The sequence below is a fragment of the Papaver somniferum genome, chromosome 7, assembly GCF_003573695.1.
Source record: "Papaver somniferum cultivar HN1 chromosome 7, ASM357369v1, whole genome shotgun sequence".
Lineage (NCBI taxonomy): Eukaryota > Viridiplantae > Streptophyta > Magnoliopsida > Ranunculales > Papaveraceae > Papaver > Papaver somniferum.
In genome coordinates, this window is record NC_039364.1 from 69,692,815 (window position 1) to 69,717,442 (window position 24,628).

General features: G+C 35.2%; 1 protein-coding gene across 1 annotated transcript; it reads left to right on the forward strand.

Moving 5' to 3' along the window:
• Positions 1 to 279: 279 nt before the first annotated feature.
• LOC113297568 (protein ENHANCED DISEASE RESISTANCE 2-like) lies at positions 280 to 11,192 on the forward strand. Its single transcript, XM_026546076.1, has 22 exons — positions 280 to 995; positions 1,285 to 1,359; positions 3,842 to 3,895; positions 4,709 to 4,774; positions 5,219 to 5,325; positions 5,781 to 5,851; positions 5,942 to 6,058; positions 6,191 to 6,231; positions 6,345 to 6,445; positions 6,775 to 6,870; positions 6,975 to 7,039; positions 7,145 to 7,216; positions 7,337 to 7,492; positions 8,265 to 8,494; positions 8,636 to 8,675; positions 8,770 to 8,924; positions 9,032 to 9,133; positions 9,757 to 9,801; positions 9,889 to 10,029; positions 10,151 to 10,246; positions 10,362 to 10,463; positions 10,726 to 11,192. The coding sequence occupies exons 1-22, from the start codon at positions 858 to 860 to the stop codon at positions 10,849 to 10,851; spliced, it is 2,196 nt and encodes a 731-aa protein (XP_026401861.1). The 5' UTR covers positions 280 to 857; the 3' UTR covers positions 10,852 to 11,192.
• The last annotated feature ends 13,436 nt before the right edge of the window (positions 11,193 to 24,628 follow it).

Consider the following 24,628-nt stretch of genomic DNA (forward strand, 5'->3'; position numbering starts at 1 on the left):
GTTTTACGAAGTCTACCGGTTAATAACGACGTGCTTAGTCCCAATTCAAGGCTAAGGGCCAAGTCGTCCATCGAGAGGGACGAGAGTCCCTCTTCAACATGTTTACGAAAGTACGAATTAAGCAACCGAGGTATGGTAGGTAACGCTAATTAAGAAAGCAGCAGTAGTTCCTGATGTATATTATCAATTAAAAACTCGTAAATAGAATATTGTAAATAGAGTAGTACTAGTAAATGATTTTTACTGGTAAAATTGAAAGAGAACTTAATCATTTTCTTTACGTCAGTAAGTCAGATCCGGCCGTCTGAAATCTCGACAAAAACATTAAAAATTGAAAAAATCTTTCTATGTTTCTTTTTCTCTCTCTTCGAAACTTCTTTCTTTCTCTCTTTCGAAACAAACTTCTTGGCGAAGACGTCTATACTTCCCGCCAATCTAAGTCAGCATTGCCGGGGCTATTTCTCCTCCGGTGATTTCCTCGATCTGACATAACCGTCAAATCAACTCCACGGTACTCAAAACCAGATTACCCAGGACACAGATCATTAAAATTTTCAGTCGTCGTTTTTAACGAGGAAGAAAGAAGAATCACGATTTATACCAATCCTTAGAGATTCAAAGTAAACTGGTCCAGATTTGGTTTCGATTTCATTTATGATCGTAGAATTTGTTGACTTTTTAGTTTCAGGTTTAGATGATCTGAAAAATTAGGAATTCCATCAAAGTCTTTGGATTTTAGTGGATTTCTGATTTGGAATCTGATTTGGTTATTGGGAGGCTTTGATGATTACGGTGAACAGTGTATCAAAGATCATTTGAAGGCCTGGGTCTCCTGAAATAATTGAGGGAAGAAACAAATGACGAAGGTTGTGTACGAAGGATGGATGGTTAGATGTGGAAGAAGAAAGATAGGTCGTTCTTTTATTCACATGAGATATTTCGTTCTGGAATCTAGGTTACTCGCTTATTACAAGAATAAGCCTGCTGATAATGTGGTAACCTCTGATTTCTTTTTACTTTTGAGGAACAATTACTGTCGAGTAATCTGAAAATTGTAACACTTGATTTTGTTTAAGGCGATTAAACTGTTTTCTTTTTGGATGAATTCTACATAGGAATTTTCTATTAAAACTTTGGTTTTATCTTGAGGATGTGATTTGAAATTTATGACACAAGAATTTGTTCGAGATGATGATATATATTTAGGTTATGAATTAAGGTACTATTTTCTTCAGCTTTGCTTCAAGTTTAATTATGTGAGTCTGTTTTCTTCACTTATTACAGGTTCCTGTCAAGACTCTTCTTATTGATGGTAACTGTAGAGTAGAAGACCGAGGATTGAAGACGCAGCATGGACATGTGAGTCTCTCTCTCTCAATATGAATTGAAACTCATGATGAACTCATATTGAACTTGAAGGGTTAGAAACAAAAAGTTACAACCAGCTAATAACATAAAATGTTATTAAATTGTTTGTGTAAACTGTAAGTACCATATGTGGATTTCCCCTGTAATTTAAGAAGTTAAACGGAGTAGAATCTGTAAGGTTAGAAACAGTGAGAATCAAATATAGATTTCCCTTGTATAGAATTCAATGAGGTTGATTTCTTGTCGTTATCTTTGTTAAAGTAAAGCCAAGTGGTGTAGTTGAATTGCTTTTGGTCTCTTTCTTTAACCCCGGCTTAATTACATTAGTGAAGGCGTTGCAAATGTTTCTAATAACTATAATTTACCATGGCATAGAGTGAAATTAGATACCTCTTTCCTATAAAACTTTGTTTGATTTTTCCAGACAAAAGCAGGAAACATTGATTAATATGATTCTGTGGGCATGTATACCTTCAAAGCTTATACAAAAGGAATTAGACACTTGAGAACTCAATTGTCTGTCTATCCTTATTTGTTACTTGTCTTAAGAGACATGCTACTTTTGCCTATCTGAGGGCCAAAAGGACTCCACTGTATTTTAGTTCGATTTTTGTTAAAGGGAGAGCAAAATGCGATCCGAGGAGTGCAAAAATCGTAGTTGACTCAATAATTAGAGTTAACTCAACATATTTTTTTGCCTACGCCTAAAGTATCCTTACTAATCGCACATACCCTACACACATGCCGAAAATATACATTGAACATTTTTCTTATCGTCTTCTTCTTTCGTGAAAAAAAAAAGGAAAAACTTCTGAATATGCCGTGTCTGAAGAACATTTTAGGAATTTACTACGACATGGTGGGAAGTGGGCTTACACTGGAAAAAGGACGCTTGAGTTCGTCTCATTATATTTACTTCTTTTAGATATTGTTAAGTAAGTTTGTTCAAGCTCCATAAAACTTGTTTCTGCCCATTAAGTGGAACGATGTCCGTATTTGAAACCACGATTCCATTACCATATGATCATGAAGCTCCTTCAACGCTAAGATATGGTGCAAGGTTAGTCCTTATTCAGAACTTGTGGGTTAATATTAAGCCCTTTTTGTTTCGCTACTATGAAAGTGGAGATTCAAAAAATTTAAGGTAGATTGATTTTCTAGGGTTCATGTTCTATTACGGAAGAATAGGGTTCATAACTTACGGAACATAGATAACTTACGGAACATAGAAAGTTTTTGAGTTTTTTGAACATGTATGAGAAACGAGTGTGGCTAGTAAGGGTATTTTAGACCGAGTCAAAAATAAATATGGGGTTAAGTCTAGTTAGCGAGTCAGCTACGATTTTTGCGTTCCTCGGATCACATTTTGCTCTCCCTTTTAACAAAAATCTTTTAGTTCTCTGCCAATTCTTTACTTTGCTGATAAACATTATATAATTAGTTACTAGGCTCATATATAACATCTGCAAGAGTTGCATAGGCGTACACATGCCTGTTGCATCTGCAATTATGTATTAAGCTCATTTTGGTTATCAAAATTCAGAGAAATCTATAAATAGTCGCCAACTCTTCTCTGCTGAGTATCTGTAAGTGAAACTGGTAAATTCAGTGTCAAAATGTGAAGTTTGCTCTAGAGGTGTTAATTATTTGTTGTTCCTAGTTTTGGATCGAATGTTATCATTATATTTTCTCATTTCTTCGAATCTGGCAAGTTATTTCCTTAAAGTTGATTTGTTTGGATGCCACATGACGTTGTTCTAAGATTTAGTACAGTAGTCCAACATGAAAATCATTCAAACACATGGTAGGTGATAATTCTCAAATCTGGATCTGAGGCGAAGTGTCATTCTATGCTTTGAACAAATTTTGATCCCATTGTTTTTGTTTATTGCAAATACAGTATAGTTTTAACTGAGCCTCGTGTACGGTGTAGCAACCACAGGGGTCCTAGACCAAAACACTCATCAACTTCTTGTTTTAGCCCATTGGGCTAGATTCTGTGCCGCCATAGTACAAGACCTTGGAATGTAGATGATAAAAGTGTTTGCAATTGAGAAGCCAAGAACATCTTTTAGCAAAGCATCTGTGTTCCACGTCCCATGGAAATCACTAGCTCGCAACTTGTTTATGCTACTATAGTATCATGTCCCAGAATTATGCGTTTGAGATTCAGGTTCACGACCTTCTTTGATCCTGCCCAGATGGCAAGATTTTTCCTTCTTCTGCGGATTCAGTTGCAGACTTCCGGGTTTCTCGCTTATCCTTGTTATGCCTAGGGATTGTTGGATATTATAAGTTACTTCTCCACTTTAATTGAATATTTATGTCGTTAGTGTATTTCTTTTGTTGCAAAATTAATCTGTAATTTTCACACTCTCAATATGCGGTCATTTGTTATCTTTTCTGATTGCCAATCTTGCTGTCAATTTTTGTTATTACTAGATGCAACTCTAACCTTATTTTTGTTTTGCAGATGGTATATGTGCTGTCGGTCTATAACAAGAAAGAGAAATACCATCGCATCACGGTTTGTAATCTTTGTCTTACTTTATATAAGCCATCATGATTGATTTATTTTTACTTGTCGTCTATTGTCAGAGAAGCCTAGTTGGACAGTTTCCAAGTAGCAGAAAGCTTGTTGTGCAGCAGCTAGTTCAGTTAACTGCAATTAGCCTAATTTTATTGATTTCTTAAGTTCAGGAATACCTTATTCAGTTTGTAGGTTAAATTCTTATGCCCAGTTGTGGCACATCATGGCACCTATCGTGTTACATCTAACCATCCATGTTTGACCTCTATGTGGTGACACCTATTTTTGAGAGAAGTAACTCAACCACCCACGCCCAGTCAAGTGTCACAGATATAATGTCATATTTTACAAGGAGCAATATGTCATCCTATTCCTTGTGAGCTTCACCTGGTTTATACAATTTGTTCCGAAGAATCTCTTGTAACTTGAATCTGGAATTTGGGTTCTCCATATCCGACACAGCTCAGAATTCAAACGGGTTTCATTTCCTAGAGTTTATCGCGTTTATAGAATGTTTCTCCGCATACTTATTTTGTTTTTATGTTGTTTTTGCATGTAATATTTTATCAAATTATCATTGCATGGCTTAAGTAAATTGGAGAATGAAACAAGCGTATCTTGTTTGTACCGTACTTTTACTTCAATAAATTGCGGTCACCGAAAGTGCTAGTGGGTTACGTTTGTTTCCAATAAATAGCACTCATTATAGGCATCGATTTTCCATTCTTTTGGTTTGACGATCCTGTAGAACACGTTATTTTGTGTATCTTCCTTGGAGAGATCTTCATAGTGGTTTCTTTGTTATTTTAGATGGCGGCATTCAACATCCAAGAGGCACTAGTCTGGAAAGAAAAGATAGAACTAGTCATCGATCAGGTTCCCTACTCTCCTTGATATATTTATATCTGAATAATTGAGCACTGACCTGGCGGGTGATGTTTGAACTGTCACCCTACTTAAATTGTTTATTTTAAAAGGAGCTCTACCTTAATAAAGAAAAGTAGAGTTTTCTTTTTTTTGCAGAATTGTAAAATCACACTACCATTTCTTAAAGATATCTCTATCATTTTATTTTTTGTACTGTAAGGTAATCCATTTGGAATGTCCAAGCTGTAAGTGTCTTTTCCAAAGGACTGTATAGCCACAGGAAGAAATGATGGAACCCCTGGCTTTTTTAAAAAAAAAATTCTTATAATACAGTATCTGTTATTTGCGTTATTCCATGCTCTACAGCTTAAAATCTTTCTATCTTTTGCTTCATTTTTATTTTTAAATTTGATAAAAGCGTATACGGGGAGATGACATAGTTCCCTACTGCAGCATCAGGAGTCACCACTTCCAAATGGTAACAGGGCATATATCTCATTTGAAAATAAATATGGAACAGATAATGGAAGGACTGCCTCATCATCAGACCGTGAGAGCCAGTAAGTAATAACTTTATCATTTTCCATCCATAAATTTTTATTCAACATAAGAATCTTTTATTTTACTGTCTTAGTCACATTCTAGATTGGGATATCGGATTCCCAGACACCTAGTGTGGTACCTTTTATATGCATCGCAAAAATATATGGCGTATCCTTGCCTTTTTGCTTTGGGTCCAGCTTATTAGTTTAGGAAAATTTGCTGTAACTTAACATGGTAATTTGGAGTTTGCCCTGGAAATGACCCTTCTGTTTTTCATATATTTCAACATTTTCTTTCTTTCTTTTGGCTCACATTATTATCATCATCAGCATGTTTGCATCGAATAACATAACCTGTTCTCATTTCCAGTTTCCAGTAATATTTGGATGGATCACCTGATTTTGCTTGCTAATCATTTGCTTATGTCATGCTCATTTCCTGCAAATTTCTCTTGTAATAATACTTTGTTCAGGGGAAGTGCACAAGGTGACGAAGAGGAGGAGAACAGTCATAGTTTACTAAGGAGAACAACTATAGGAAATGGTGGGTTCAGATTCATCCACTATTATATGGTTTGCAGAGTTAGTTTAAGGTGTTACTTCAAAAGTGTAATTGTTCATTACCTAATGGCAGGCCCCCCTGAGTCAGTGCTTGATTGGACCCGGGAGATCGACTCAGATTTATCGAACCAGAATAACAGTGATCAAGTCTTCTCTAGAAAGCATTGGCGCCTTGTCAACTGCCAGAATGGCAAGTTTTAAATCCAGGGTGTCCTTGGCTTTGTCAAGTTTTTTTATTTGAAGATTTAAGTCGTACCAAATCTTTCTGTGTTTATGTTGAATTGGTGAAATAGCTAATCTAAGTTGGTCCTGAACATTGCAGGGCTTCGCATTTTTGAAGAGCTTCTCGAAGTTGATTACCTTGTACGTACTTATGTTCTCATTATTATTTTTAGTCTATCTTGAGCTTTTAAAGAAAATGCATTGCATTGCACTTTTTAACTCAAATGTGCAAATGCGAACTGCATTATATGCAGCCAAGGAGCTATAGTCGAGCAATGAAGGCCGTTGGTGTAGTGGAGGCTACATGCGAAGAAATATTTGAGCTTGTAATGAGCATGGATTCAACACGGTTTGAGTAAGTAACTGGGTATTCTGTGTAAACATATTGCGTAATAATCATATTCAGTCCTAACTCTTGCTGATCATTGATTGAGTGCTACATATTTCAGAAAGTTACATAGGATTTTTAATTAATAATTATTTATATTATATAGGCCTTAAGGCAGAAGGCTAAAAGAAAAGTACTGATTCAGTATGATTTTTACCACAAAAGCTCTTAGTGGCTCCTCTCAGTTAACGTCACATCATCTCAATTGCGGATTGTTAACCAACTACAGTGTTGTAGTTGGAGACTAAATACCAATCACATCATCTTAATGTTATGTTCGGATACCATGTTTGTAGGTGGGATTGCAGCTTCCAGTATGGCAGCTTAGTTGAGGAGGTGGATGGGCATACCGCAATACTTTACCATAGACTGCAGCTGGATTGGTTCCCTATGTAATATCTCGGTCATATGGTTTTAAAAACTAAGTAATATCATTCATTCCACCCTTCAAATTCTTAAGCAGGGATTTTTTTTTCTCTAATACTTCCTACCACAGGGTTGTGTGGCCTCGTGATCTATGCTACGTTCGTTATTGGCGTCGAAATGATGATGGAAGTTATGGTCAGCATTTTTCTTGACCACTTCTGCCTTCAAACAAGAAACAAACCTCATATTGTTTAAGTGAATTTTCGAAATACCAATTTCGCAATGGTCGTACTTGTGCAGTTGTATTGTTTCGATCTAGGGAGCATGAGAACTGTGGTTCACAGCCAGGATTTGTTCGCGCCCATGTTGAAAGTATATTTTCTCTTTTGATAAGTGGTTATTAAATTTATATTGGGAACTATTAGAATTTTCTTTGCATGTTAATTTACTCAGCCATAATTCTGGGGTAATGATGGGTACCACTGTTGGCAGGTGGAGGATTCAATATTTCCCCTCTTAAACCTCGAAATGGGAGGCCTCGGACACAGGTTCAGCATCTAATGCAAATCGATCTGAAAGGGTGGGGTGTTGGTTATTTTCCATCATTTCAGCAACATTGTTTACTTCAGATGTTGAATAGCGTTGCTGGTAAGTTCATGCATCTGATTCCCCTATCATACCGAGGAGTCTCACAATGCACTTAGGTACACCATGCTCCGACATGGTATGATTTGTAAGAATTTATTTATCACGACATCATCCTCAGTAGACTTGGCACGTAGGGATGTGATATCTCATTCCACAGTTGTCTATAAAAGAGTTCCTTTGTACTTTTGAGGACCACAATCCACTATTGAAATGCATAACTTCTGGATTCGTGTTACATGTGCTATTTGCGTCATCTGAATCATTAGCTTTCTGAATAATGAGCCATATCTCTCATTTGTTTCAGCTGAGACTCTTTAGGCAAAGAAGATAAGTGATGTTTTTTTTTATCTTTGAACAAATCAGTGTGGGTACTTTAATTTGTTTTGGTTTTAGCCTTGGAGGTATTCTCCTGCTGCTCTTTAGTCCTCATAGTTGCAGTGTGGTTTCTTGCCATCTTTAAATTGGATGAACTCTCAACTTATTTTTCCATGAAAAGCAACAGAATTCCTAAAAGCTTTGCTGATCTTTAGGGGTTTAATGGGGGTTTCACACCCCTGCTGCTCTGTAGTTGTTATAGTTGCAGTGTGATTTCTTGTCATCTTTAGATTGTATGAACAGTTATTTTTCTGCGGAAAGCAATAGGAGAAGAGAAGGCTACTCGGATATTCCTATCAACTTTGTTGATCTTAGGGGTTTAATGGTATTCACACCCGACCCATTCTCAATCGGTGCTTATTCCGGTTTCTGGTTTCTTGCATGTTTACTTTGACAGGCTTGCGTGAGTGGTTTGCTCAAACAGATGAAAAGCTCTCTGTTCCAAGGATACCAGTCATGGTCAACATGACCTCAGATACCATTTCAAAGAAAAATCAGAAAAAACAAGGGCATTCGTCCCAGCCTTCGTCGCTGGATCAAATAAATTCCGTAGGCAGAAATTCTGTTATGTTGGATGAGTACTCAGATGATGATGAAGAGTTTCAATTGGCAGAGGCTGAACAAGAGGTTTGCACTTCCACTCCTTAGAGCTCACAATATGTTATAATGGGCTTCTTTTATGTTCCTAGTTATTATTGTTTGGACAGGTTTTCTAGTTGTTATTGTTTGAAACATTTTCCTTCTCTCATTATGTATTTAATAATTCAGGCAGGTTCGGATGCACTTGAGAATGAAAACAAACATATAGGTAGGAAGATATCTGTTTATTTAATCTGGGATTTTGATTTTTACATCTGAAATCAAGTTTATTCACGCTGTATTACAATATTCATGACTTGAAGCCGTTGAAGAAGAACCGGATAATCAAATTGATTTGTCTTGCTTCTCTGGCAATCTTCGACGGAATGACAACGATAATGCACGTGACTGTTGGAGGATATCAGACGGGAACAACTTCAGAGTCCGTAGCAGAAATTTTTGTTTTGACAAATCTAAGGTGATTGTGATAGTTTCTCTCTTCCTAGTGCATACAGATTCTGATAGTTAAGTTAAAGGCGGCTGAGATGGCGGTGTTTTTAAAAAAAATTGCCCTATATATGTCAGATTCCTGCAGGGAAGCATATGATGGATCTCGTGGCAGTTGATTGGTTTAAGGACACAAAACGTATGGATCATGTGGCAAGGCGTCAAGGCTGTGCGGTACAAGTAAGTATCATAAATTTCTCTGTTTGCTACTTTGTAGTTTGCATTTAGGAAATACCATGAGACAGGCCATTAGTGCATAGTGCACATGATGTGCGTGCCCAATGATCAGTCCTAGCCATTTTACCTGGTTTACCTGAGTTTTGAGCAGCTAATCAAGACAGACTCCTGTCACATTATAAAATGTCTTAAAACCTATCAGAATTTTCAAAGTCTGTCAATCTCACTGATAAGTGCTTTTAGATCATTCAACAATGTGGTTAAAATAACTACTCGGGGTGGATATTGATTGGGAATGAGATTACATGGATTATGGGTTCGTGTTTCATTCAAGGTTACCAGAAGAGAGTGCGTTAAACACACAATCTGGCTGTATTTTTTGCACTGTTTGGTCAGAACGAAATTCTCCATCCCGCTTTGAGTATCTTGAGTGGAAGATGGTTCTCTGAATCATTTGCTCTATTTATCGCTTTTATCGAAGTCTAATAATAATGATCGATGGTCTACAAACATCATTCCTGATTATTGTTTGTTTTGCACCAAAAAAATTATTTTCTTGTTACGGCGAACTTGAACTTTCCATGAAGGATTATCTGCAACAAATTTTTGATGTGCTACTTGTATAGGTAGCTTCAGAAAAAGGGCTATTCTCACTGGCCGTCAATTTACAAGTAAGTTAGTTTATGTTTTGTTTTCCAATTTATAACATCACATGATGCATCCGAGTCAGTAAGAATTGGTGGATTGTTTCTTTTTAGGTTCCTGGATCAACACACTACAGTATGGTGTTTTACTTCGTAACAAAGGAATTAGTACCAGGATCCCTCTTGCAACGTTTCGTTGATGGAGATGATGAGTTCCGCAACAGTCGGATGAAGCTCATTCCGTCGGTTCCCAAGGTCTTCTCCATCTCTTTAATTCATCACCACTCTTCAAGTACTTATCCATAAGTCTTAAGAGAAAATTGTGCTTCTTCTTGTGAATTTATTATTCTAAATTTAGGTGTATTTTATCTTGCAGGGTAGTTGGATTGTGCGGCAGAGTGTTGGAAGTACTCCTTGTTTATTGGGGAAAGCAGTTGATTGCAACTACATCCGTGGTCCAAAGTACTTAGAAGTATGAACTGAGCATCCCACTGGGGTGACCTACATTTTATGATGTGGATAGATATGTCTGGCTTTTGGGTTTGGCCAATGTGCACAGTCTAACAGTGTATCTATTTTTGGTGCAGATAGATGTTGATATTGGTTCTTCAACTGTTGCTAATGGTGTATTGGGTCTTGTTTGTGGAGTAATTACAACATTAGTTGTCGACATGGCTTTTCTTGTACAGGTATGTTCTTTTATACACTGATGGGCCAAACAAATGTCATAATATCGTTTAGCTCTAGGTCATTTAGGACACAGAATATATGGTTTAAAGGCAAAGGCACCAACCTACAGAAATGATTATAATCTCCATCTATTAAGACATTATTTGATGTTATGAACTTAAATTTAAATATAGGACTTGATAGGTGCTATATCTGGAACAGTAAATATCTTATCGGTATATATGGTGGGTATTATTAAGTTGTGGTAGCATATTTCAACAGGGAAACACTACTGATGAGTTGCCTGAACGGCTAATTGGTGCTGTCCGTGTATCACATATTGAGCTAAAATCGGCAATTGTACCAAAACTGGAATCCGATTCTCCACCAACGGAATCAAACAATTGAACTAATGTGTATCAGAAAATGATCCTATTCGTTTTCCGTTTTTCGATTTTTGGGTTTTGTTTTCAATTTATTTTTATTATTATTTGCCTTTTCAGTCTGCTGTTGGTATTTATATTTTTATCCCCTTATCATCAGTGGAGCAAAATCGCAATTCTAGAGATTTCGTTTTACATGTAGAAAGTTTGTTTTTCCTCGATTGGGAATCCCCATTGTGAATTTTTATTTTTTTAATATAAATGTGATTTCATTTATCACCTTGTAATTGTGATGAAATGTCTTGGTGTTGGAATGTTCTCAGCAGACGCGGAGTAATTCATATAACAAGACGCACAAGTTTTAACATTTTTTTTCTTTTCATTTTGTTCATTGTTAATACGCTCAACGTGAAGTTCTTTACCCCACAGTTTTGTTCATTCGAGAATGATTGTTAGAATAATGATATGAGGGCTGAAGAGAGACCCAGCAAAAAAAGACCAAGATTTCATCTAAATGGTCGTTATATTTAATACAAGTTCTTGCTCACCTGTTATGCTTTAAAAAAAGTCACTTGGATGGCGAATACGAGCCTGTGAATCAGATTTGTTTCTAAAATGAAGCTTGTTCTACTCAAAAGCTAAATAAATAATTATTTTTTCTACTAAGAGCAAAGGCTATGGAGCGAGAGTTATCACTCGATATGAAGGAGTTCAAATTTGATCAAATTAGGTGTTACTATAGGTTGTGGAGAGGTTCACTTTCACCCGAACTCCTTCACACACTAATTCAAGTGAAAGAGTGTCCAACAGCGAGACTAAGAGTTTCTCCAATGGTGGTTGTGTGGGTTTACGAGGTGGCAACGCAAGTAAGGTTGTGTGGGTTTACGAGGTGGCAACGCAAGTAACACGTCCTCATACCAATTTTCCCTTTAAGTATAGTTGTAGGGGGGTGGGGTAGGGAACTAAAAAAATGAAATAAGCGAAAGCTACCAATTTTTGCCTAATCTCCGATGGCGTTGTTTGTGATTTATTATGGATTAATAAATGTAAATTTTAATTTTAGTAACTTTTAGATTTTATTAGAGCTAAAAAAGATTATTTATTATATTAAAATTAATTTTAATTAAGCAAAAGCTTACTAGGATAGCTTGACATTGTCAAGATGAATGTCTAAAACTTACATTCACCTTGACAATGTCTAACAAAAATTTAGCCATGTCATCTTCACATTGATTAAGAAGTTGGGGTTGCAGAAAAAATTTAGGGAAAATGAATGTCTATCCTATGAGGACTTAGACATTTATCTTTACATACATACCATTGGAGAAGCTCTGAAAGGTTGATCTTCAGACTTGGAAAGAAAAACAACCCTAAAATGGCTGATGTTTACCCGCTCTTACTTATTTTAAATTGTTTGATGCGGGTCCCATATTAATTTTATTATTATACTCTTTTTTTTTTAGTTTTGTTTATTTCTTTAGTGTTCTTTTTTATAAGAAAACTTTTTATTTATTTATAGAGGAAGTGTTCATTACATAAGATGGGATCTAATCTCTGATTAATCCTTTCTAGGAATATAGATCTTTCATAAGAATTCATATTTTCAGTAGAAAAGAAAGGGATCTTCCTAGTTCTAACTTCCTTAGCAAGTCTATCTTTGAAATCTAAAAACTTCCTAGCTTTACAGAAAGAAAATCAAATTACATATATTAACTGAAAATTTGTATCTATTGATGCTTGTTTGAGATCAATGGTTGATCTTCAGGACTAATATCTCCATTCATTATCTTCATTAAAGTCTGACAGTCATTTATCAAGCAGCAATTCTTGAGATTTAAATCCTTTATCCATTTAAGAGCTTCCATTTTTGCCTTTGCTTCAACATCTAGTGGGCAAGAGGCCCAATCTCTGCCAGCTCTGCACTGTCTCCTGTTTCCTGCTTTGTCCAAAATTGAGATTGCATATCCCATTGAAAAGTCGGCTTCTAAGAAGGATGCATCAAAGTGAATGAACCAGTCATAATCATGCATTTTTTCAATATCATTGTTCACATTTCTGACATAAACATGATTCATCCTAGTATTATTATCTCTAGTAGGAACAAGGTTCTGGTAGGATGTTTTAATGGCATCAATTAGCTTCTGCGGCAATGGCACAATATTATCAAAGTTCACACTATTCCTGAATTTCCAGATAGACCAAACAATATAAGAAATTTTATCATGATTAACCTTAAAGAGACTATTGTTTATCCAGTAATTAAACCGGTTCAAAATATCCTGATTTCCATGGAAATTATAAATATCATTCAAATCAAAAGCATCCCAGATTGTTTTAGAAAAAGCACAGTTCACAAACAGATGTAATTCATCTTCAGCGGCGTTGGAGTCACACAACAAACAATAAGGCTTGACATCTTTGATATATCTAAACATTTTACAACCTAGAGCAAGAGCACCAGAAACCACTTTCCAACAGAACATATTTACTTTAGGTCTAATATTCAAATTCCAAATTTGCTTCCAAAATTTGGCTTCATCCTTATCAATATGCAGTTTAGTAATAAAGTTATAAACATACTTAGTTAGTTCTCTAGACTTAGTAGAATTTCACCTGATCCTATCTTGCATACTGAGGTTAGTGGAAATAACATAAACAACATTATGAAAGAATAATGAATATACTTAGATATCATATTAATGTTACAGATTCCATCTCTATTAATCAACTCGCTAACTGTTTTAGGCGTATTACTATCAGTAACAATAGGAATAAGAGGAACAGTTTGATTAGGCAACCATAAATCAATCCAAATATTCGTGTCACTTCCATTATTGACCTGCCAAACACTATTTTCTTTAATAATTTCTAAACCTTTCCTCATGCTAGACCAAATCCAATAACTCTTATATTTTCTAGCTTTTCTTAAAGGATTATGGTTTTTAAAATATTTATGCTTTAAAATTTTTACCCACAATTGATCTTGATTATGAATTAATCTCCAAGCCAGCTTTGTAATTAAAGCAAGATTATGTTTATGGGGGATTATAATTCCCAAACCTCCTAAACGAATGTCTTTGGTGATATTAGGCCAAGCCTTAGGGCAATAACACTTCTTTTTATTATTTTTTTGCCAGCAGAAATCCCTTTGGACTTTATCTAAGTTATCAAGAGTTTTTTTTTTGGGAAATAAAGACACTGCATTTGACGATTAGGATAAGCACTAAGCACATTCTTACCAGCATGATTAAATATCTTTCTAATCCAACCTTGAAGCACAACACAGTACTTATTAAGTAAAGGTTCAAAATTATTGGTTTTCATTTCTATCAAAGAACAAAGGAGTTCCAAGATATTTATCGTTCTTGGAAATTTTTCTAAACTTAAGGATTTTAGAAATTATTTTACAATGTTTATTATGAACTTTAGGAGAGAAATAGATCCCTGATTTTTGAAAGTTTATAACCTGGCCAGTCATTTCACCAAAGAGGTTAAGAGTATTAAGTAAATTTTTTGCTTCATTCAGATTAGCTTTCAAAAAAAGGAAGCAATCGTCCGCAAAGAACAAATGAGAGACAGAAGGGGCAGTTTTAATGACTCTGATCCCTGAGACTAAATTGTCTTTCTCAGCTTTCAAAAGAAGCTTTGAAAGCACCTCCATACAAATGATAAACAAGTAAGGATATAATGGATCTCCTTTCCTGAGACCCCTAGTAACAAGAAATTTTTCACTAGGCACTCCATTTAAAAGCACATAGAAAGAAGTTGTAGTAATACATTGCATTATAAGATGACAACAATCATTGCAGAAACCAAAAGAAAGAAGGGTTTGCTTTAGGAAGTCCCATTCAATTACATCAAACGCTTTAGAAAGGTCTATTTTTAGAGCCATATTTCCATTTTTATTTTTCGATATTTTCATAGAATGCAGAATTTCATGCGCTACAATAATGTTGTCAGTTATTTGACGGCTAGGAATGAAAGCAGACTGATTTTGATAAATAAGTTTAGAGAGTAAAGGCTTTAGTCTATTATTTCAAAATTTGAGATTATTTTATATGTTGTATTACTAAGGCTTATAGGACGAAAATCGCTAGGAGTGGAGGGGTTTTGGACTTTAGGAATCAAAGTAATATAGGTGTAATTCAGTTCTTTTAGAAAATAATTTTTCTTGAAAAAATCTTGAAAAAGATTGATGATATCAGTCTTGACAATATCCCAGTGTTCTTTAAAAAAACCCGATGGAAATCCGCCCGGGCCTGGAGAGCCCCACAAATTCATATTAAAGAGAGTACTCTTAATTTCAGTTCCATCAGGAATCTTGGTGAGCATAATATTATCATTATCATTAATGCGGGGTTTAATCAGAGAACTAAGAAGGTCAAGATGTTTAGCTTTCCAAGAAGTACTTATGGTTTTAAAGTGCTTTATCAACGTATTATGAATTTGTAAGCTATCCTCAATCCACATGCCAGTGTCATCTCTAAGAGTGTGAATATGATTAACACGTCTCCTATTATTAGCAGTCTGGTGAAAGAAGGTAGTGTTTCTATCAAAATCTTTGATGAATTTATCTTTATAGAGATGATTCCAATAATCATACTCTCTAATATACCAGATATCCAGATTATTCTGGGTATCCTTAATTTCAAGGATATGCAGAGGGTTAATGGGGGTGAAGAAACTCCATTTTCTTATTAAGCTTCTCAATGTTCTGAAAGATGTTTCCAAAGACATTTTTGTTCCAATTCGAAAGCGTGTAAGAAAGGTTTTTAAGATTTTTTTGAATTTTATAAGCAAAGGAACCATTAATATTCTAGTTCCAGTTTTTGGCAACTATATCTTTGAAACCTTCATGACTGAGCCAAATTCTGATAATTTTAAAGGGTTTTTGAGTTAAATGTTTCATTGGTTTACAAGTTAAAAGAATTGGCGTATGATCAGAACCTACTCTAGGAAAATGACAAACAATAGCATCAGGAAACAGAGCAGACCAACAAGAAGAAGCACACTCTATTTATACGTTCTTTTATATTCTCATGTCCTTCCCTATTATTAGACCAAGTAAAAGGTATCCCTTGATATCTAAGGTCCATTAAGCCTAAAGATTGAATGTTCTCATGAATAAGCTTATTAACATGAGCATTATTATTATTGCCACCCTGTTTGTCATTTACATGCAAAATAAAGTTTAGATCCCCTGTTATAATCCATGGAAGGCTAGGATTCATTTTATAAAAATGCTTAATTTTATCCCACTGAAGCTTTTTTCCTATGTCATTCAGAGAGCCATGCATGCATATAACATTCCATAGATTATTGAAACAATCATTGATTTCAAAAAAACAAATGTAAAAAAATTCAGCAATGCATTTAACTTTGATATTATTGTGCCATGCTATTAAAAACCACCAGAAAGACCTATCCTAGGGACAATAAACCAATCATAGAACTTTAAATTTCTAGCAAGGATATTCATACTGTCTTTGATAGCTTTAGTTTCTGCTAAGAAGATGAAATCAGGATTATGCTTCTTAAGTAAATATTTAAAGTGATTTTTAGTGAGGGATTTTCCAATCCCCTGCACATTCCATGATAGTAATTTCATTTTGAAAACATAGAATAAGATCAGTAAATGGTAGTAAAATATAATATAGGTTACAGAAAGCAATGTAATGATCAAAACTAATGTAAGAATTAATTTAAAACTAGAACTCAATGAGTCAAAAAAATCAGACTTAAGTAACTTATAATCATATAAAGCAAAAAAAGTAAAAGGATTTTTAGTTTCGAAAGGAACCTGATTAGCATGTGGAACATGGGTCTCTGCATCCACAAAAGAAGCAACAACAGCATGAGTATTTCCTTGTCTAGAAACATAAGAGTCTTCATCAACCATAATTAGAACTCTATTTGAAGATTCTCCTATTTCCAGTTCTCTTATCATTTTGTCCCTCGAAACCTCTTCTGCAAAACCATTCAGAGCCCTAAATATTTCTCTAGAATAGTTATCCATATCCATATTGTCAGAAACCATATCTTCACCTCTTTTCCTCTTGTTTGCTCTCTGATCAGTTCAGATGAAAAAACAGCTTGAACAGCACCCTGATGGTTAGTATTACTATCCACTTGTTCCACTCTTTCAGCATCAAGACCCACATTTTCCTGCCTGTCTCTAACATTTTCAGCAGCTTCAGCTTCACCAATTATCTCATTCTCACCATTTTCCTCTCCTTGAATTTCAAATGCATTATCTGGCTGGTCTTGGCCACCATTATTAGCAACTCCATCTTCTTATGGTTCTCCATTATTCACTTGGTCATCAAAAGGGTCAAAACCTTGAAGATTTAGGACTAGAGAAGCTATCCATGCCATATTGGCAATAAGACCACAATAATTCTCATTATGGTTAAAAACACAACAGCTTCTACATGTGGCAGATGGAAAACCCAGATAGAAAATAGCAACCCTGACTCTTTCACCATCTTCAAGTGTCATTTGAACTCTTCTAACTAGAGGTAAGTTAACATCAACCCTTACCTTAACCTTCACAACTCCAGTAGCATCTCTATTGTAGATAGTGATGGGTTCTCCAGCTTGAGAAGCATTCATCTGAGATATGTTGTCTCTATCCATATCAGCTCTCAACCTAAACTCGATGAAGAAGACCTCAAATTGGAAAATTGCATTTTGCACATTCATATTAAATTGCCAAGGCAGTAGAACAAGTAGATGGCCTCCAATTGAGTGGGGTCTTCCTCTAAGAACCCTTTGGAAAACTTCTCTTGATAGTATGCGAAATATAAAAACATTTCTTCTATTGGTAGAGATAATGATGACTTCCCTTTGTTCTCCCCATCTTTGTCTGACAAAAAAACTAATATCAATTCTTGTTACAATTGCTTCTCTGCATACATATCCAATAATAGCAAAAGACTCAATATGATATCCTTTTCCTTGAAGATTAACATGCTTGGTATTCTTGTTTGAGATATTACAACTTCTTTGCAGATTCTTGGATAGACTGCTAATATTTGAGGATGAAGAGGCCATTGAATATAGAACAGCAAATAAAAGACACAGCTTTAGAACAGTGATGACAACTTTTATGTATGTGAGTTGAAGTCTAGCTTTTTGGGTTCTTTTTGCAAATCATTACATGCTTAAACTTTATGGAGGAAGGAATAAGCGCATGGTATTTAGAAGATATAATCCTGGTGAAGAATATAAAATTATCAATTCGCCAAGTGTTCTTCATGCTGCAGACTTGTGACTAAAGTAATTGTAATCAAAAACTTGGAGTAAAAGCTGTATTTCAGTGCTCTTTGAGAGACAATAAGAGAGCCAAAAGATGGTAATGATTGCTTAGAAGAGTGTTGGTTTGTAATTACTTGCACGTCCGGGCGATGTAAACGAAGTTGATTAGAGTTGTGGAGCTCGAAATCTTTAATAAATCCAACCCAAATCTTCTTGATAACTGACAAAAGCAAACTCGGCTTTATCACAAGGAAACCCCCGCCACAAATGCCTCAACTGCTTCCGCATAAACCTTATTCCTCCCAATCAGGTTTGGAAAGGAGAGAAGGGATGAAATCTGCAAGAGAATAAAGAATAATTTGTAGTTAAATTAATCAAAGTTAAACATAAAATGCGTATAATAGATGATAGGATTTTCAGAGAATAATAAATCAATTGAAAACTTTTAGGGTTTGTAGGCTTTTTCAGAGAGGCATGAAAAGAGAAGATAAAATCGAGATTGTGTAAGAAAATAAATTAAACAAGACAAACTACGGAGGAATCGAAGAGGATCTAAAACATGTTTGTGCAGGGGATCGAGATAGAGGAATCAATTGAAAATTTTGTGAATCGGTTTTGCCTAGTTTTCTCCTGAGTCGTCGCCCGATCCTCGAAGTGTTTTACGAGATTATGCAGTTTGTCTCTTAATTTTTCGTTTCATTAGATAAAGAATATTACATTAACTAGTTGGAAGCGTAACAAGCTAACCTCCAACAACATACTACTAAATTAATTGAACAGGTTGCCGTGCTAGCCTACCAGCGAGCCTCATGGGTAACCTAGCCAAGGGAGCCGAAGCGGATGGGGTGGCTGATATTGTGTCACAAGGGGGGAAAGATAACTCTACATTCCCTGTTAATTCCTGTAATATTACACCATTAGAGGCTCGAACCTGGGACCTCCTGGAGCGCATGAAACTTTGGGAAACGGGGATGACCAGCTGAGCTAGGTTCCCGTTTGTTTATCCTAAACCGTTTGATGTGAGTTCCATATTAATTTTATTATTAAAAAAAGATATACACTCCAAATGGATGATCACGTGCCTTCTAATCTCTTATTTTGTTATCCCACGGTCAAAGAATCACTATTTCTCATAGTCTCTCACTCAACTTAGTTGCGAATGAGTGATTTTTACACTCGTCCCATAACCTTTGCTCTAAGAAAGAAAGATGTTTGGGGATTTTTAGTGCCTAAAAATGTCCTAAATTAGAACCCGTGAGCTAGATTTGTTTCTAAAATGGAGCCTTTTTTACCCGGTAACTGAATATTTTTTAAATTAAGAACAAAAGATAATTATATAAGTTAAGGCTTAGAATCCTCTAAAGGTGAGTCCAATATTTGCATATTCCTCTAAAGAGTGCATATTTGACACGTAATTTGATTGGTTCATTAGTTAACTAATGACCCCATCATTATTCATGTTTAGAATCTTTATCCTCGTCATATCTTTCTCTAAATTAAATAAGTGGTGGAGATATGTCAAGTGCACACTTATTAGAAAGTGTGCACAAAATCAGACTCAATAAATGTTGTGAAGATATATAAGGAGATTAATATATTATTGATATGTTGCATAAACAGAGAATTAAGTAGTATTTAATAAAGTTAGACACGAGGATATCATATCAAATAAAGGATGGAAGTTAAGTATTATTTTAGATACTTGGGTAAAGCACGTTAATAGCATTCATCTTGATGACCATGGTGTCTAACTCACTATGATCTAATAGGAAAGCTCAAGCGAGTAAAACCTCAAATGTGTAAAACTTAGAACATGCATATGCTTCCTTGCTAAAACATTAACAAGAAAAATCCAGTGGGGAAAAACTTATACGAAGGAAAAAAAGTATAACTCGATAAATTTGGTAAATATCTGTTGCGACGATCCTTTAGAGGATTCTAGTCAAGTATTTAAGTAGGTGCATTCTAATTTAGCGTCGCATGATTGGATAGACTATCTGTTGCTTGGTTTTGAAAATGCGGGGGTCTAACAACCACACCCAAAAATTCGTTTGGCAATCTGAGAGGACTTACTCCAATATACTTTCTAGAGAATCAACTAGACAGCCAGACTCAATCTTGAGAAAAGTATATTAAAGAGCTTATATCTCTAACTCTTAATTCAATCTGCAATCACCAAATAGAAATCTGCGAGCCCGATTGAATATAAGAGGAGAAACTTGGACGGTACCAAAGACCAATGTTCAAGTGTCAATCAATTTAAATCAATAACCAAAGGTTGGATTATCTAATTAATTGATCTTAACGCACAACCTGTGATATTTCAATTATATAACAAAATATAATGCGGAAAAGAAATAACACAGACAACATAATTTTGTTAACGAGGAAAACCGCAGATGCAGAAAAACCCGGGACCTAGTCCAATTTGAACATCACACTGTATTAAGCCGCTACAGACACTAGACTACTACCAATGAACTTCGTACTGGACTATAGTTGAACCCTAATCAATCTCACACTGATTCAAAGTACAATTGCGTTTTTTACGTCTTTGATCCCAGCAGGATACTACACACTTGATTCCCTTAGCTGATCTCACCCACAACCAAGAGTTGCTACGACCCAAAGTCGAAGACTTGATAAACAAATCTGTCTCACACAGAAAAGTCTATAGAATGAATAAATCTGTCTCTACAGAAATACCCAAGAGTTTTTGTTCCGTATTTTGATAAATCAAGGTGAACATGAACCAATTGATAATCCAGACTTATATTCCCGAAGAACAACCTAGTATTATCAATCACCTCACAATAATCTAAATCGTATGATAGCGAAACTAGATATTGTGGAATCACAAACGATGAGACGAAGGTGTTTGTGATTACTTTTTATCTTGCCTGTCGGAGATTAAATCTCGAGCAAATCTTAGAGAAGATAGCACTCAAACGATAGAATCGGGAAAGATCAGAGCATGCAACTACAAAGAAAATAGTTGGGTCTAGCTTTACAATCCCAATGAAGTCTTTGAAGTCATTAACCTACAGGGTCTCGATAGAAACCTAAGGTTAAAAGAGAATCGACTCTAGTTGATGCAACTAGTAACACACAGGAGGTGTGGGGATTAGGTTTCCCAGTTGCTAGAGTTCTCCTATATATAGTTTTCAAATCAGGGTTTGTAGTCCAAGTTACCTTGGTAACAAAGCATTCATTATTCACCGTTAGATGAAAAACCTGATTCAACCAAGCTAATATCTTTCAACCGTTAGATCGAACTTAGCTTGTTACACACAAATGAAATGTACCCTCATTTAGGTTTATGTAACCGTACCTAAACGTGTATAACATGTTGGTTCAATAATAGTTAACTGAGTTTTCCATATGATTACTCTCATATTAACCTTATTCATCTTAACCATAACTAGTTCAAATGACTCAAATGAAACTAGTTAAAGAGCCGTTCAATTTCTATATTCTTATAGAAGTATACAAGAACACAATTGAAGCAAAATCGGTTTGATTCACTCGAATCAGTTCATGAACATTATAGCCACGGTTTGCAAAGATTGCATTCCTTATTTTGTAAATGTTTAAGTTCATGTACAACCGATTTTAGAAAGTAACCAACTCAAGTATGCAAACGGGTACGCATAATTAAGTAGCCAGACCGAGTTTGGTTACCCCAGTACGCGTACATGTGCGCATACCAATTCACACTTCCAAACTCCAACAGAAATTCTCGGACGTGAGACTTCCGCCAGTATGCGTACGGGTATGCATACTTCAGGTTTCCAGTTTTGGACTTATACACATATGTGAAAACACATTATGTTTATATCCAAACATGGTTACTTGATTCTAAACTCTTTATTTCAATCATTGAAACTTTCTTAGAGGATGACAATAGCCATTTTCACTCACTATTAGCATCAAAGCAATTTTCAAGATATTGAAATAATCATAACAAAACATTCCAAGTTTACACCAAATAATTGTATCACACAAACCATGTAAGATATTACTCCACAATTTGCACATGATCATATTCTGACATACATCAAAAATATAAGATGAAGTTGGTCAAAGCGAAAGCTTGCCAACACATATTTCGAGAAATATGTAAGCGAGATAAACTCAACTCGAAATCTCAAATGTGTATAATAGAAAACTATATCGTAATACAACTTATGCCCGAATATAGGAGATAGAGTAGAAATAGACTTTCCAAGTGATAGATGAGTTTCAGTCTCCACATACCTTTTGTTGATGAAGTTCCACAAGCTCTCCTTAGTAGTTCTTCGTCTTCAAATGATGAATGCCGTGAAGTCTAAGGCTCAACTACACAATCTATGTCCTAGTCCGAGACATCTATAAATAGGCTAGAAATCAAGACTTATAGTTTTGATTACTAACATTGACAAACATGCTTGAGATAGAAACGCATGCGAGTTCGACCGAGCAGTGCTCTAATAATCTCCCTCTTTGTCACTTTTAGTGACAAGACTATCAATACATATGGATTAAAAAATAAATAAAACTTCGTAGCTTCTCATCCAAATGCTTGATCTCTTTGGAGTTTTCAACACGACTCGAAATTTTCATCATTTCCAACTACTCCATGATTCTAAACGTGTTCAACTCAGCATCATAGTTGTAGAAGATCCGCAACGATAACAATAAGAAAACAAATGCTTTCGATCATTGTTATACAGTGTCATAGTATTATTACACAACATCGAAGTTCAATTGTATCACAACTTTGACAATAATACTATGGTGATATGTATCGTTCCCCTTAGTCAATACTTCATCTCGACGTGAAAACCACTCCCCCTTACATAATGATACGTAAACCATATGTATTTGTAGTATTAAACTACACATTAACTCTCCCCCTTTTTGTCAATATAAATTGGCAAAGGTACGAAAACTAGTGGGATCCTCATGAAATTTTCATAGAGATACTTCATGACCAAAAGAGAATAACATACCAACTTATTTAGATGCAACCATAAGGCCGAAGCTAAATGCATTCATAAAGGAGTTTATAAAGATACAAGATAACCCCTATAATATTCCACAGCCACACTCCCCACTAAGATTTGGAAATAAAGCACAAGTTCAAAAAAAAACTCTCCCCCATAAAATGTCATTCCCGAAAGAACAACAAAAGCGACCTTGATTTTACAAGAAAAGAAGGATTTCTTTGGACATCCAAATCACATGAAAAACATAGATTTGAATCCAAAAATCTCAATTGAATCAACCACAAAAATGATCAATTCAATTGTCCATACTCGACATAAGAGAACTTACGGAGCAACACAATATATACACAAAAATGTAGATCGGAGATAGACCAATACTGCGGAATAAACAAGGATTCATTCTATTTTTCATCACTATTTGCACAATGACATATAATAGACTTAATCCTTGTAAACAAAAGTGTATCCTTTCTTCCATCAAAATTTGCGTAATGACATAAAAGCCTTTAACTTTAGTTTGTCAAAAGTTAATTATATCTTTTATCAATACTTTCATACCGACATAATAGAGATAACTTTTGAAAAAGTATGGGAGAGTCACAGGTTCACGGATGTAAACAACATATCCCATAACAATTTGCAATATATAAAATCATAAAGATTAAAATTGCAAAAATCATCTTCCAAATAACTTAGAATTTTAAATAAATAAATCTAAAAAATATTGAAGATGAAAACGTTGGAAATAGCTATGTGTACTCACAATAATGGCTATTCCAAACCCTAGTAATTCTTCTAGAAACATAAGAAATAAATTCTCATAAGTAGTTTCCTAGATTGAGACCTCTGAAGAATTCTTTATCGTCCTCGAACTCCTTGTCGTCAATAGCCATAGGTACATAGGGTTCGTGAAGAAATGAGTCAATTCCAACAACCTTCTAGGCTGATGATGTCGAATCAAGGCCTTCTGAATCTCAAGAGTTCTCATAATAGTATCCTTTATTTGCTGAATCTCCTTCTGTGTTTCCTTCAACTCTTCAAGAATACCAGAAAACTTCTGAGAAGCTGAAAGTGTTAGAGCACTGCTCGGTCGAACTCGCATGAGTTGCTATCTCAAGCATGTTTGTCAATGTTAGTGATCAAAACTATAAGTCTTGATTTCTAGTCTATTATAGCTAAGTCTCGGACTAGGATAGAAAGTGTAGTTGAGATCAAGAACTCCATGGCAATCATCGTACAAGACGAAGAACTACTCAAGGAACTGGTGGAACTTCATCGACTAAAAGGTATGCAGAGACTTGAACTTATCTATCACTCAAAAGTCTATCTACTCTATCTCCTATCTTGAGGCAAAAATCGTTTTGCTACATAGACTTTGATTATACACATTTGCTATTTCGAGTCGAGTTTATCTCGTTTATCTATTTTTCGAAATACGTGTTGGTAAGCTTTCGCTTTGGCCAAGTTCATTTTTACCTAGTGACGATAGTCATGTTATGTTTCAATCACTTTGAAAATGGCTTTGACGAAAAATGGTTTGTGAATAACAACTATATA

What these genes read in the sequence shown, in the direction of transcription:
- LOC113297568 (XM_026546076.1), top strand. Translation starts at nt 858, where the DNA reads ATGACGAAGGTTGTGTACGAAGGATGGATGGTTAGATGTGGAAGAAGA. An exon ending in GTGGTCCAAAGTACTTAGAA is followed by an intron (nt 10,247 to 10,361) that starts GTATGAACTGAG and finishes TTTTTGGTGCAG; the next exon opens with ATAGATGTTGATATTGGTTC. An exon ending in ACATGGCTTTTCTTGTACAG is followed by an intron (nt 10,464 to 10,725) that starts GTATGTTCTTTT and finishes ATATTTCAACAG; the next exon opens with GGAAACACTACTGATGAGTT.